We start from the raw sequence: 13,575 nt of genomic DNA on the forward strand, positions 1-13,575 counted from the left end.
ATGCAGCGTGCCGGCTTCCCTGTGGGTCAAGCCCGGGCGAACAAGATCTATGCCAAGCTCCACGGAGCTACGACCCGTGCCGGAACCCCGTTCCACCATTTAACGAAGGGCTGGTGTGGGCGCTTTCTGAGCCGCCACCCCGTGCTGACCACGCGATCTGCGCAGAAGATCACCCGCGTGCGTAACTCGGTCGACGCCGACTCCGTCCGCGACCTTTTCCACGCCATAGCGAAGAGAGTGGTGGAGTTGCAGCTCTCCGCCGACCGCGTCTTCAACATGGACGAGACGGCGTTCATGCCGAAAGGCACGTCGAGAAGGGTGCTGGTGCTTAAAGGGTCGACTAATGTCTGGAGCAAGGAAACCCAAGCCAACTTCCACATGGCAGTGGTTGCAGCAGTGAATGCCGCAGGAGTGGCTATCACTCCGCTCCTTATTCTGCCTGGAAAGCGGATCTACAAGAGGGACAAGACTGCAATCACCATCAAGGGCGCCCGAGTTACCGGTACTTCGAAGGGATTCAGTAACGGCAGCGTATTCCGCTTGTGGCTAAAGCTCTTCGTGGAACAAGCTACAATTCTCCAGGTGCAGTTTCCTGTGGTGCTGGTTCTGGACAATAGCTGCACGCACCTCGATCTCGGTACGTATTGAAGTTGCGGTGCTAATTTCCTCTCTAAAGTGATTTGGATTTACTAATCGGTTTTGGCGGGTTATTGTGTACCAGAGTCCGCTGGAGCTGCGTATGACAAGGGATCATGTTGCTAGCGTTGCCACCGAATGCGACGCACATGTACCAGCCACTGGTTGTGGCTGTGTTCAAGCCGTTCAAAGCCATGGTGAGGGATGAGCTGGAGTCAAAGCTGCTGAGTACTGCCGACGTGCAACTCTCCAAAAAGGACGCAATCCAAATTGCTTGCTCTACCTACGAAACGGCCATCATGGATCGGCCTAACAACGCTGTGAGCGGGTTTAGGTCCACGGGGTTGTTCCCGCCCTCGCTCGTCAACATGACGAAGCGCCTGAGAGTCTACACGAACGGCGGCGCGAGAGGCGAGATCGGGAAAGAGGCATGGCTCAAGCGACAGCGCGAGACGGATCGACTGGAGGCTCGCTCGGAGATCATGACCCTGCCACCGGCTGCAGAGACGGTAGGTAAGAGAGCTAGATTGACTGTTGACATCGAAGGAGAGCTGGTGTCAAACGATGCGCTTTGCTAGAGTCAACCTACTAAACTCGGTGCTCTCGTGCACTAAAATGATCACTGCACTTTGTCCCTCAATATGGTTCACTACCTCAGCTCATATCTTCTGCGATAATTGTTCGCTTACATATTGTAGGCCACTCCCAGACTTATTAATACTTCCTCTACTACGATTAACCTACATGAATAATGCAATCGTTCTAACAACGCCGTAGAAAGAATTTCCCGACAGCATCGAGAACCGTGCACTCAATTGGTGTTTTCAGTTATCTCTATCGATTAATACATTGTCATCTATATAAATTACCAGATATTAATGAATGGCAAAATCGGACCTGTGTCGTAGGCCGAGTCTGTGACCAGGCATTTGTAAGGTTAGTAAAGGTGGTGTGGGCACGGTGGTCTTTGGAAAGCCGAGAGCCAGCATCCGCTATGACGTTACCGGCGCCGGGTATGTGCGAAGATGAAAATCTCAGGCCATAGTGCATTTCCCAGCAGCTCAGCAGACGTATGAACGTTGGTGCTCGAGTGTTCGAGGAGGACATTTGTTTTTGCCACGCCACCGCAGACGTGTTATCGCTGCGAAAGTGCACGTGGATGGGGGCCGTGTGCGGGGTCTCCATTCTCTTGACGCGCCACGCCGGTGCCCATGCGTGTACGGCGAAGGCACACGAGAGTAGGTCGCGATAGTTGATGTCAAACTCGTTGCATGAGGCGGCGTTAAAGACTCGGATGAGGTCTAGTTCGGCCTCGGAGAACCGGTAAGTGAGTACCCGGCTGTGGGCACGGTCAATGGCGCATATGCCCGTGTCGGATGCATCCATTTCAATTGTGAAGTCGGAAGGGGGGTTGTGACGGAAGTATTCTAGAGGGAAGCCATTGAGGGTGGGTGAGTTGAGGACGATTCTCAACCAAGCAAGGTCCTCTTGCATGTGGGGTGTCATAGGGACAGACGTCCATCGGTGTAGTTTGGGTCCTGCTGCTCGTAGGCGTTGGAGAAACGCCTTGGCCGGTCAGACGCAAGTCACGACGTGACGGAGGGAGCCTAGGAGAGATCGATATTGCTTGCGGCCTAGAGCACGCGAATTGTAGGCGTCGGTGACGAGGGCGCGGGCTTTGACGATCTTGTCAGCTGGAAATGAAATTGTACCAGCGCTGGTGTTGAATACTAGGTCCAGGAACTTCTGGGATGTTGCCCAGAGAGTGAATTTGTCGTCGTTGACTGCGGCCGGGCCCAGGATGAGGGTCATGGCTGATCGAAGTGACGGCTCCACGTCTGTGCAGTTTGACCCGACGTCTGCAGCAATGCAGACGTGGTCATCGACCCAGTGGTTGTTTAAAAACCCGTTTGGGTAATACGAATTTGAGATTGTGCCGTGGATGTGGGCGATCGCATCGCCGATGACTCCGTAGAATCGTGGTGATCCTGTCCAGCCGAAACAGGCCGAGAGGTCGATGACGAGGGCGTTGTCTTCGGGGATCGTCCCGGCAAAGAGGTGAGCTGAATGGTTGTGCGTGCCAAGGTTTCGGAAGGCGGCTGCCACATCATCCCCTAGTAGAATCTTGATGCTGCACCCGGGAAAGCGTTCTTTCTGGGCAAGAATCGCCCGAGCGATGGCTGCGCAGTGCTTGTACTCGGCGGTGGGCACTGACTCGGCGTCGGTGTGATCGTTGACGGACGCCCCCGCTGGGAAGGATAGGTCGTGGATGACCCGGCCGGCTACGTCGGGTCTCTGTTGCCCTTGTCGACCACCCCGAAGGGACTCAAGAACAGCTCGAGCCAGAATTGGGCAACGGCACGGTCTACGACGATGCAGCGGCTGAGGTCCTGCTCCTTCCCGATGTTCTTTCGGAGGACATTAAGTCTCTCGGTGGCGAACGGGTGGAATCGTGGAGGGCAGGTTTGGCGGGGCATTGGTGACGTTAGAGTCACAGTTATCCCTTCCTACACTATGGGCAGCAGGGTAAGTAGTTTGGGGTACGTTCTGAAGCTTTGCTGTATGACGGCAGGAACGATATCCTTATTGGGACGATAGTCGGACGCCGTCTGCCCGCGTAGCAGCTCCATTAGGGTGGCAAGTAAGCACTGGGTGCGGCGCACGTATTCAGATACCGCACTCTGTAGTGGCGTGTGTAGCTGGAACTGCTGGCGGCCGCCGGCCCATTCCGCCGTTGGGAAGTCCCTGTTCGTTAGTGATAGATGGACTGCGCTGAACGCCGTCGCCACCGCCTTGCTCCGTATACTTGCCCATATATTGGCCCTCCTCCGTCCCCGGGACAGGAGTTGCTGCACTTGGAGCGGGTAGGTGGGGCACGGAGCGGTTGAGATATACAAGGAAAAGGGCGACCCGTAGCCTGTGCCGTTGCTGTAGCTGCGCTAGTAGGTAGCCTAGCGGATGTGGATGCGGCAATACGCGCGCCATGATGGGGTGCGTGCGTGACCTGATGATTGCGCGGTTCGAGTGAGGCCGCATCGGACGTTGGATTGGGCTCATGGTATCGAGAGAGCGGATCTGCCGTTATGTGTTGTTGGCCAGGGTTGACGGTGAGGTTGGATATGATCCGAGGCATCGCGGTTGCATGGTGCGTTCTAGAAGGTTATGTATCTTTGGTGTGACTGCCGGTATGGTGAGTCGGCCTATGTAGGTGCACGGTGGTGCCACTGAGTGGTGGGTTTAGTACGTTACGTGGGTGCGAAAGCAGATCCACGGGCTCAGAAGTAGAGGAGATAAACAATGCGGCGTTTGTATTAGCGGCAATGGTATCAAGTGTTGGGTCCGAAGCGCCTGTGAGCCGGTAGCGCCTCGGCACCCTCAGGGGCGGCGAGGGCCGTGATGCCTGCAGCGGGTGGTGCCGTACTGCCTGGTAATGTACGATACTAGATCACTGGGTAGAGGGCCATCCCACGTGTGCGTGCGGAATGAGTACGCGCAGCGGTCTCGGGTGCCTCCGGTGCACATGCCGTCGCCGAAGAAGCGCACGTACCGTCTGAACGACGAGGCACCAGGGCTCGGATGTTGTCCGTTATAGCCTGGGGGCGGCTGTTTTGCGCGCGCCGTCGTTGCCCGGCCTGTGGAGGCGCGCGCAGTGGAGCGGGTTGAGATTGGGGTGTGGGTGTGAGATTCTGCAGCACGAGCAGCCATTCGACCGACCTGTACTCGATTGCCTCGGTGTTGGCGCAGAAATCCCTCCATGATGTTGGTGAGTCTTCCGACAGGTGAGCGACAGCGCGACCGAGATAGACGTTCGCATACTGCAGAGTGCGCGTCACGCGTTCCGAGGTGTTAGCCCGGTCGGCCCTCTGATTGTCGAAGACAAATCGACGGAGCAGATCCAGCAGGCGATTCATGTGGGGGTACCAGTGAGTTGCACCAAAGGAGCTGAACCCGCTGAGTGCGAGTAGAATATCGTCGTAAGTTGTACACTCGGCGAGCTATGGCGGTTGAGCTGCTGAGCTAAAGTCCAGCGAGAAGTTGGTGTTGTTCGAACTGCGCTTGAGCCTCTCGTCGTCCGACAGAGGGCGGAAGTGGGAAAGGAACAGGCCTTGAGAACCAATGCGCACGCCGTAGAGACCAGACACGGTAGCGATACTCGAGTCGAAAGGGATGCTGGCGAGGCGACGAATCCACAGGAGCGTGTCGGTAGGGGGGGGGGTGAACGCACCGTCGGGGTGAGACAAGTTTGCGATACTTCTATAGGCGGCAAGGATGTGCGTGACTTGCGATACAACCTCGCTGCGGCTCCGCTGATTGAGCGACGGGAAGCTAGTCGATCGCAGCTCGCGTAGCTGCGCCGGTGGTAATACATGCGTGAGGAGCGCAGGTACAGTCCAAGAGACGGTGCGAATACCGTCAACCATGATTGGCTGTAGCTCTTGGTGGGCCGGCGGCGCCAGATTCATAGTTGGGTTGGCTTCGGCAGCGTCCAGACGCCTGCTCGTGTCAACGACCAGGGCGCTGAGAGAGCCTACTTGAGCTGCAAGACGTTCAATGGCGTTGTCACCCGCGGCTCCGCCTGGGAATCCACTGGGGGCGGTCCCGCTGGCTGCCTGCGGGCCCGAAAGAAATGAGGCTAAGTCAAAGTTGTCGCTAGTGTACTCGCGAGACCCCGAGAGAGCTGTCTGTGCGCTGGCCCGTCCTTCCACCGGCGGCACAGACGACCCAAATGACGGCGGCCCAGCTGATGGTGACCGCGCAGCATAGTCGTCGGCATCACCCCGTGAAGGTAGGCTGTCGAGGGAGATGATTGAGTGCCTTTTGTGTTAGTGATTGGAGGGGGTACCGGGCTGCGCCGCTGGGGCAGCGCCAGCCGCGCCAGAGTCCGCGGCGCGCTTCGAAGCCCCGCGCTGGACTGCCTGCACATCTCGGGCAAGTTTCGCTGCTCGAGCGGCGGTGCCCAGGTTTTGCTTGCCAGCCGCTTTCACCCGTGGCGCGGTAGCCGATGTAGGCGAAGGTGATGGTGACGCCAGTAGATCGTCGAGACCGCAAGGCGCCGGTTGCGCGAGTTTCTTCTTCCGCTCCGCCGATCGTGCGGCACCCTCTCCTTTCCGCTTCTGAATTCTGCGGCTCGCGCGAGGAGTGGTCGAAGTCGAGGACGGGGCCGGCCGAGTGCCGTCCGCCTCAGCGGGCTCCGATCCCGGTGGTGGTGAAGCGGTAGCCGGTGTTTCCACCACGGCCGTAGCCGGGCCGGTGCTCGTGGCCCGGGATGGGGATGGATGAGCGAATGATGTTGCCCGCAGGTGCGTGGGTGAGCTGGGAGGCAACATCGGCACTAGGTCGAGGCTGGAGCTGGGAGGGGGCAGAAGCGAGGAGGAATGACTACTTGCGAGGCTTAAGGCGAAAGGCCGAATGAGCAGTAGCGTCCGGCAGCTCTGCGGCTTCTCGCCCTTCTCGGCCGCCCACCGTCCTCAGATGCCGAGCATGGGGTTTCTTAACCACTGCGCCTCCCCCCACCAGGAAACACTTTTTCGTGCCTGCGTCACGAAACCACCCCCTATTACCGAGTTACGGTAGCACGGCCATGTAGTAGTAAATGTGGTTCTGGATACAATGTGGCATACGCACACGGCGTGTCGGCCTTGTATGCAAACGTTTATACAGTACAACGTACGCGCAGACGTAATGCAAACAAATGAAATTACTCATTCCCTGCTCTTCACACATCACTGCAGAAAATAACCCTTCGTCCGTTGGAACCCCTCGACCGGAATGCCAACGCACACCTAGTTCTTCTCGCCCAGCGTGAGCGCATCTGTTTCAGAATGAATGCTGCACGATCGTCGCACCACGGCCATAATGCTTTAGCTTGAAGACGAAGAATAAATTGATTAACTGAATTGCTGACATGCCATGTTGTAATGGGCCTACTTTGGCTCACTACTTTAGCTTACACGTGTGCGCACGTGTGTGAGGAAGCGTAGCTTAGTTTGAACTAGAGTTAATTATATTCGGGCATCTGAGTATATATTAATCTAAATAAACGATCCAAATAATGTTTTTGGGTTAAAATGAGAACTGCTATATTGTTTTATGCTTTCTGACTTCTGACTTCCTCTAAATGTAATATTCTAGGTTAGGAATCTACCCACGGCTGGTTGGCAAAATTCCAATACTATGCATGTAACTTATTGGCTAAAACATGCTGCTTTCAGCCAATAGGAATCATAAGTCTCTATGGACCACCCGTCGTGGTGATCGTAAATGTATGTAGCATTTGGTGTGTCTACACCAAGGTCGAGAAACACTTTCGAACCTGTCGTGTCTGTTAGAGTTACAAGTGACTGTAGCCACTTGTGCGTGTAACCCTGTTACACCATCCCCCCCTCAAGGTTAGACGCGCCGAGTCACGGCACGTCAATCAGGAAATTGACCATTCCTCAATTCTTCACGTTGGGAGAAAGGAAACTCGAGTTCATTCCGCAATGAGCTCGCCGAAGAAGACCGCCGCTGCAGCAAAGGGGAATACCCCCGCCGGGATAGAGACTCTCTCTATCACTGAGTACTGCGAGCGTTACAAAGCAAAGCGTGACGCTCTTGCTGCCAAGGCTGCGGTGGGGACAACCCAGCCGGAGATTGTCCTCGAAGGTTCCTCTGCAGTCAACGACGCCGTTGACTACGGGAACGGCGACGAGGAAATAGAAGAGGGCGAGGTCTCTTCAAGCAAGCGCAAGGTGTCTATCGACAGCGACCCGCATGCCGGGTCGAGACGCCCTCGTGAAGGAGACGACCCGGACGCTTCGAGTTCGAAGCATCTGCCTCTCAGTCATTTCAGCGGGTACCGCAGCAAGATGTACCATTTTGCTGAAGCGGTCAACAAAGAACACAATGCCCGTGTTCCCCTGGCTGTCCGGGGGAAGACCGAACACGAAGTCCAAAGACATGGACTGCCAACACTCCGATGGAGTTGGTAGTGACTGCAAGGGAGCCTGCGCGAAAGGCGCAGGCTTCACACGTTGACAAACCTCGCAAGCACGGACGTACTTGCGCACCCATTTGTACTGGTGGGCCCAGCAGAAGTCTCGCGTGAGAAAAAGGTATGTGTTCTCACGGCCCGGATGCCCCGCAGTCGGTGCATCGTGATACTCATACATGATCCTGAGTCGCAGGTCATGGTCATTGGGCACGACAACGCGGACCGCGTTGTCGTCGACTACACTGTAGAGTAATAACCCGTCGGGCACCCGATAACGGTGTGTACGAGCACGAATATGCTTCAGCAGCTTCTAACGAGCTTTGTCGGAAGGCGCTGAGCCGTAGGCCAGCAAGAGCTTCGCGTCCGCGTCGGGCGCGAACGCGACCTTCACGTCGTACAACAGTGCCGACGTTGGGGTGCTCGATCGCATGGTATCAATTGCATTGACGTCGGCATCAGTCGTGGCGTAGTCAGGTCGACGCGAGAGCGCGTCGGCCACCACATTGAGTCTTCCGGGTTTGTACTCAACCCGGAAGTTATACTTTGCGAAGAATGAGAGCCATCTCGCCATCCGTTGCGAGATGTGCGGCGACTTCACAGCCGTCCGGAGCGACGCGTGGTCCGTATAGACCACGAACGGTTTGCTTCCGAGTATATACACTCGAAACTTCGCGAGCGCGTACTTCATGGCACGGAGTTCCTTGTCATGCACCGGGTAGTTGCGCTCAGCTGGCTGCAGCTGACGCGATTGGTAGTAGACCACACGATCACGACCCTCGTAATCATGCTGCATCAGCGCACATCCGATTGCGAAGTCGGATGCGTCGCACATAACGTGGAACGGGCGATCTTGGTCGGCCACCGCCAAGATCGGCGCCTCAGTCAAGCCCAGCAGTCAAGCCCTGCTTGACTGCATCGAAGGCCTGCTGACACTCAGCGGTCCAAACCCACTCGGCGTCCTTCTTCAGGAGCTGTGACAGCGGGCGTTCATGCCCGCGTAGTCATTCACGTACTTGCACAAGTACGTGGCCAAGCCAAGACACTACCGGAGTTCCTTGACGTTCGACGGCGTCGGCCACTCATTGATCACTCTGACCATCTCAGGGTCAGGGCAGACACCGTTCTTCCCAACGAGACACCCGAGCACGGGTATCTCGCTCGTCCCGAAGATGCACTTCTTCAGGTTCGCATAGAGCTTGTGCTTGCGCATGAGCGCAAGCAGCCTCCGGAGATGCACCTTGTGCATCTCAGCATCGCTCATCCCGTCCGCAGCCCGGCTGTACACGAACACATCGTCAAAGTAGCTCGGTGCGAAGTCGCGCACCGAGCGCAACAAGTGCGTCACGCACCCGTTGAAGGTCGCAGCGACGTTCTTCAGACCCTGCGGCATTCACTAGTCACTCCCAGAGCATGACGCTCGGCGTGCTCACTTCCGTGAGAGGGATATCGCTCTCACGCATGAGGATCTGATAGAACCCATCGCGCAGATCAAGAGCGCTGTAGATAGTGCTCCTGACCATCGAATCGATGATAACATCTTTTCGAGGTATCGGCGTCTGCGCCGGTATCGTCGCATCGTTCAGCTTGTTATATGCATGAACGATGCGCCAGCCGTCCTGTGGTTTTTTGACACAGAACGTCAGAGCACTGTGCGGGGATTTCGATTCCCGCACTTGTCCAGTTTTGCGACGACTCTCAAAGAAGTCGTCGATCGCTTTGACCTGCTCTCGCGGCAGTGGCCACATCAGCGTGACATAGTACTTCGTGCCCGGCACGAGATCAATCTCGTGCTGGATTCCCTTGTCCTGCGGAAACTCCGCAGGAATCTCTTCCGGAAGTACGTCCGCGTACTCCCGTAAGATCTCGTAGTAGGGACTCGTTTTCAACGAGTCCCAGCTCTGCTGTTCAAAGCGCTCCTTCTTCGTCTTCGCACTGAGAGCGTCCTCGCTCTCAGTGGTGGTCTCCATGAAGAACTGCCTCAGTTCTTCATTCTCGCTCTTCGTTCTCTCGGCGTCCGAGAGAATGCATATTTGCTCGATGCGTCCATCGTGCAAGTCACGCGCGAAGCGCTTCCAGCTGATGACTGGAAGCGAAGTCAACTCCGACGCTTGCGTCGGAGGGTTAGCGAGGGTCATCTCCCTGTACCGGAACCCGGCACAGGTACGCGTCAAGACCTTCAACGTCTCGACGTCCGGCTTTTCAGCCTCCGTCTGCCCGGCAGACATTTCTTGTAGCGTCTCGGCCCCAGGCCGAGACTTGCGCAGCGACCTTCGCATGCGCCGTCTTCTTGTTTTGCGGAGCCCGGCTCCGCTTGGTTCTTGACCTCGTCCAGGCCCAGCCGTGGATAGGTGTTCTTCTGTAATACCGCCGGCGGGTTCATCCCGCGGGTGAGCGACTTCAAGCCCGGCTTGGTCGCCCGGCGCTTCGTCGTGCAGCCCCGCTGCACGACAACATGCAAGTTTTTCCGGTGCGGGACGTTTGCAACCGTCCGCACCGCCTGCAGCGTCGGATCTCGGAGCCGACACGCCATCTTTACCTCGACGCCTGTTATTGGCGGTGCCCTCCATTACGGAGGGTGCGTCGGCTCCCCGAGCCGACGAATCAAATTCACCCAATCCATCGACTCCCGGAGTCGACGGCGTTACGTCACCTTGGCTCTTATTATTGGTCAGCCCTGATCCAATCAGATTCGCGTCAGCCTCCACGGCTGAGGCGTGTGACTCGTCTGCGTCATCCGTGCCCCTTGAGGTCGGAGACTCTTCCTGATTCGCTGAAAAGCGGGTGTCGATCTCCGAGATCAACACATTTTCTCCTTCAGCCGTCGGCGGCGACGCCGACGATTGCTGCTCTTGCGCGCGCGCCCAGGGCGCTCCTGGACAGCGGCATTAGGCACTGTCTCGAGTGGGAAGTCGCGCGCACCTGTCGGTGCGTGCGTAGCGGCAACAGGGCCATCACTCGCTGTTCCGCTGTCGCGACCGAAGCGCACGAGAGTGCGCTTCTCCCAATCGATGACTGGATCATGCCGTGCAAGCCACGGCATGCCCAATACAATGTCAAACTTATCGTCCAGATCCAGGACGATAAAGGTCTCGACAAACTCTTGATCTTCATACGTGAAGCGCACGCGTACCATGCGCTTATCGTTCTTTACGAAGGCACCCGTTGCCAGTCGTACTTCCAACATACTTCGAGGTATCTTTAAACCCTCGAAGTCAAGCCTTGATAGACTTCGCACTCGAACAAAGTTCTTCGACGCGCCAGAATCTACCAAAGCACGAAGAGAGCCGCTTGCTCTCATCGAGTTCACGTTCAGGATGACAAGGTCAGGCTTGTCATCTTGGTTTTTGCAGTGAGAATGAACCTCACTGGGGGCTGCAGTCCTCAGTGTCGCGTGTCCAAGGTCGACACGCGGAGCTGCATTACCAGTAGGGCGCCCCGCGTCTACTGGCGTCCAGCGTTTTTTGTTTGGTTGCGACGGTGCCCGGCACCGCCGCGATAGCCACCCTGCTGGTGCACGGGGGCCGTGCACTCCCGAGCAATGTGACCGATTCTACCGCATTGGTAGCATCGCACATTGTTTCCTTGCGACTGCTGGGGTCCAGCAGTTGCAGCGCTCGAGGGGTCCATGGGTTCTGGGCCTCCCGTCCTCACTATCGGGCGAGGCTGTGGCCTCGGCGCATGTGCATGCAGCTTAGCCTGCCGCAGGCTAAACTCCTCCTGCATTGCAAGAGTGATTGCAGCTTCGAGAGTACTCGGGTACTCACGGAAGAGATAGGTCTTCACAGGCCCATCTCTCAGTCCCTTCATGAACGTGACGACCTTGGTCGCCTCGTCGATCGGATTGGTCACGATGTTCGAGACCAAGTACCGTGCTCTCTGAGCGTAAACATGGACATCATGCTTGCCCTGCTGCAGGAAGAGGAACTCCGCCCTCGACCGGAACTCGTTTTGCGGGGGCTCAAAAAGTTGTCTGAGCTCTTCCTTGAATCACTCGTACGTGCTAAAGCACGTAGGATCCGAGAGTCGGTATCCATATGCCCAACTTCTTGCACGTCCGCCAAGACATGACATGGCGAACGCGACCTTCGACAACGGGTCGACGATGCGTCGAGCCGCAATGGCAGTGTCGAGTTCGAAAAGCCAACGGAGGAGAGGCTCGCCATCTCTTCCAACGCAATTGCTCACGCTGAGCTTCAGCGATTGCGCGCGCGGTGTCGTCCACGACGACACCGTGGTAGACGAAGCAGCATCTCGCTGCTCCCTCATGATGAATCCCAGACCATGTTGCTCTGTCGGCGTTAGCGTACGCAGCATCGTAGCTACAGCCGCCTCACCAATGACTGTTGACAGTCGTTGGAGAGCTTCCCACTCTGGGTCCGACAGGTGGGGACAGTCAGCGCGTGCAACGTGAGTTGCAGGCGTAGTGGAGCTTTCCATGGACACCTCCGTATCCATGGGAAGGTTCTCAGCTCCGCGTTCGTGCAGTGACGTACGAACTCAGGTAGTCGGTCGTTGGACGTGCTACCAGGTGTAATGGGCCTACTTCGGCTCACTACTTTAGCTTACACGTGTGCACGTGTATGTGAGGAAGCGTAGCTTAGTTTAACTTAGAGTTAATTATACTCGGGCCACCGAGTTATCTTGATGAATGCTTGAATAGCTTAGGTGCCGTTCTTGAACTGTTACAAATTTCTCGGTGCACGGGGTTCCTACAGGGGCGCGGTTAGGAAGGATCGCGCTTGCGTACCTTTGAAGTAGCAACATTTACGGAAAGTCCAGTGTGGTTAGCTAGGAAATGAATGCCTACCTTCATACTCTATCACACAGCGCCTTCCTACTCCTACTTCGACCTCTCCCTCTTCGTCTCCCATCTCCGCTCTCGTGGTTTCTCGGCCTCTCGTCGTGGGAGCCCGTGTCGCCCCTCCGGCGCTCATACTTACTGTCCTTCGCTGCTCCCCGGGTCGCCGCTCCTAGCGATCTTCTGTCTTCAACTGCAACCTGCTCCTGCTGCTGCTGGTGACCGTAGCCTGCTGGCTCGCTCAGGCCACCGTCACCCCCAAGCCGTACAGCTGCGCCACCGTCTCCACGCTGTGCGCCACACCACTCATTGTGTCAAGTCAATCGTGACGTGACCCCCCGCTTGATCGCTTCCTGCAGCCCAGTGACAGGGCACCCTGCTACACGCCATCCCCGGCATCAAGATCGTCCTCGATCTTGTGGGTGTCGTCGAGCGCCTCGAACTCCCCTGCAGACAGCCATCACCAGCCCATGGGACCCCCACGCCGTACCCCGTACTCCACTTCGTGTTCCTGCACGTAACGCCCAGCGCGATTACGAACTCGCCGTCGGGTTCGTTCGACGATGAATCCTGCTGTTGGCACCTGCAGCAGCTCGGGCATTGGGGCGGGTCGTCGTGGCCGTCCTCGCCCTTGTACCATCTCCACTGTGGCTCCGTGGTCACCGTCATGCGTGGTTCCGGCACCGTCAGTTGTTCCTCCGTCACCTCGTGGCTCTCGGGCTTCATTCGCCCGATCGTCACCGTCTCCGGCTTCCGCACCACCGTGTACCCCACGATCACCGTCTGCACCATCTTGCGTCACGGCTGCGGCTTCCTGCTCGCCACGCACAGCCTGCCGGCGGGATGCTCGCGCTTCACGCGCGGCACCAGCTTCTTGTCGTCGTTGTTGCTGCGTCGGCCGCTCGTCTTCATCGTCCTGGGTTGCTTGTACAATAATCTAAAAAAACGATCCAAATAATGTTTTTGGGTTAAAATGAGAACTGCTATTTTTGTTTTATGTTTCTGACTTCCTCTAAATGTAATATTCTAAGATAGGAATCTGCCAACGGCTGGTTGGCAGAATTCCAATGCTATATATGTCGCTCATTGGCTAAGAGATGCTGCTCTCAGCCAATAGGAATCCTAAGTCTCTATGGACCACCCGTCGTGGTGGTCGTAAATGTATGTA

At 56.8% G+C, this 13,575-nt stretch overlaps 4 protein-coding genes across 4 annotated transcripts; 2 read left to right on the forward strand and 2 right to left on the reverse strand.

Annotated features, from left to right (window-relative positions):
* On the forward strand, nt 1–648 carry PHYSODRAFT_467306 (hypothetical protein; the record flags this gene model as incomplete). Its single annotated transcript, XM_009516791.1, has 1 exon — nt 1–648. One exon carries the CDS (start codon nt 1–3, stop codon nt 646–648), a length of 648 nt encoding a protein of 215 aa, XP_009515086.1.
* Nucleotides 649–755: 107 nt separating this feature from the next.
* PHYSODRAFT_380004 (hypothetical protein) lies at nt 756–1,073 on the forward strand (the record flags this gene model as incomplete). Its single annotated transcript, XM_009516792.1, has 2 exons — nt 756–809; nt 852–1,073. Coding segments are annotated over 2 exons (276 nt in total), but the record flags the coding sequence as incomplete, so codon positions are not given.
* Nucleotides 1,074–2,211: 1,138 nt separating this feature from the next.
* On the reverse strand, nt 2,212–4,547 carry PHYSODRAFT_321541 (hypothetical protein; the record flags this gene model as incomplete). Its single annotated transcript, XM_009516793.1, has 2 exons — nt 2,212–2,939; nt 4,184–4,547. The coding sequence occupies 2 exons, from the start codon at nt 4,545–4,547 to the stop codon at nt 2,212–2,214; spliced, it is 1,092 nt and encodes a 363-aa protein (XP_009515088.1).
* An 8,239-nt stretch (nt 4,548–12,786) lies between these two features.
* Nucleotides 12,787–13,199, reverse strand: PHYSODRAFT_247656 (hypothetical protein; the record flags this gene model as incomplete). Its single annotated transcript, XM_009516794.1, has 2 exons — nt 12,787–12,854; nt 12,905–13,199. 2 exons carry the CDS (start codon nt 13,197–13,199, stop codon nt 12,787–12,789), a joined length of 363 nt encoding a protein of 120 aa, XP_009515089.1.
* Between the last annotated feature and the right edge of the window lie 376 nt (nt 13,200–13,575).

The sequence above is a fragment of the Phytophthora sojae genome (genome assembly GCF_000149755.1).
Source record: "Phytophthora sojae unplaced genomic scaffold PHYSOscaffold_1, whole genome shotgun sequence".
In the NCBI taxonomy this organism is placed as follows: Eukaryota; Oomycota; class Peronosporomycetes; order Peronosporales; family Peronosporaceae; genus Phytophthora; species Phytophthora sojae.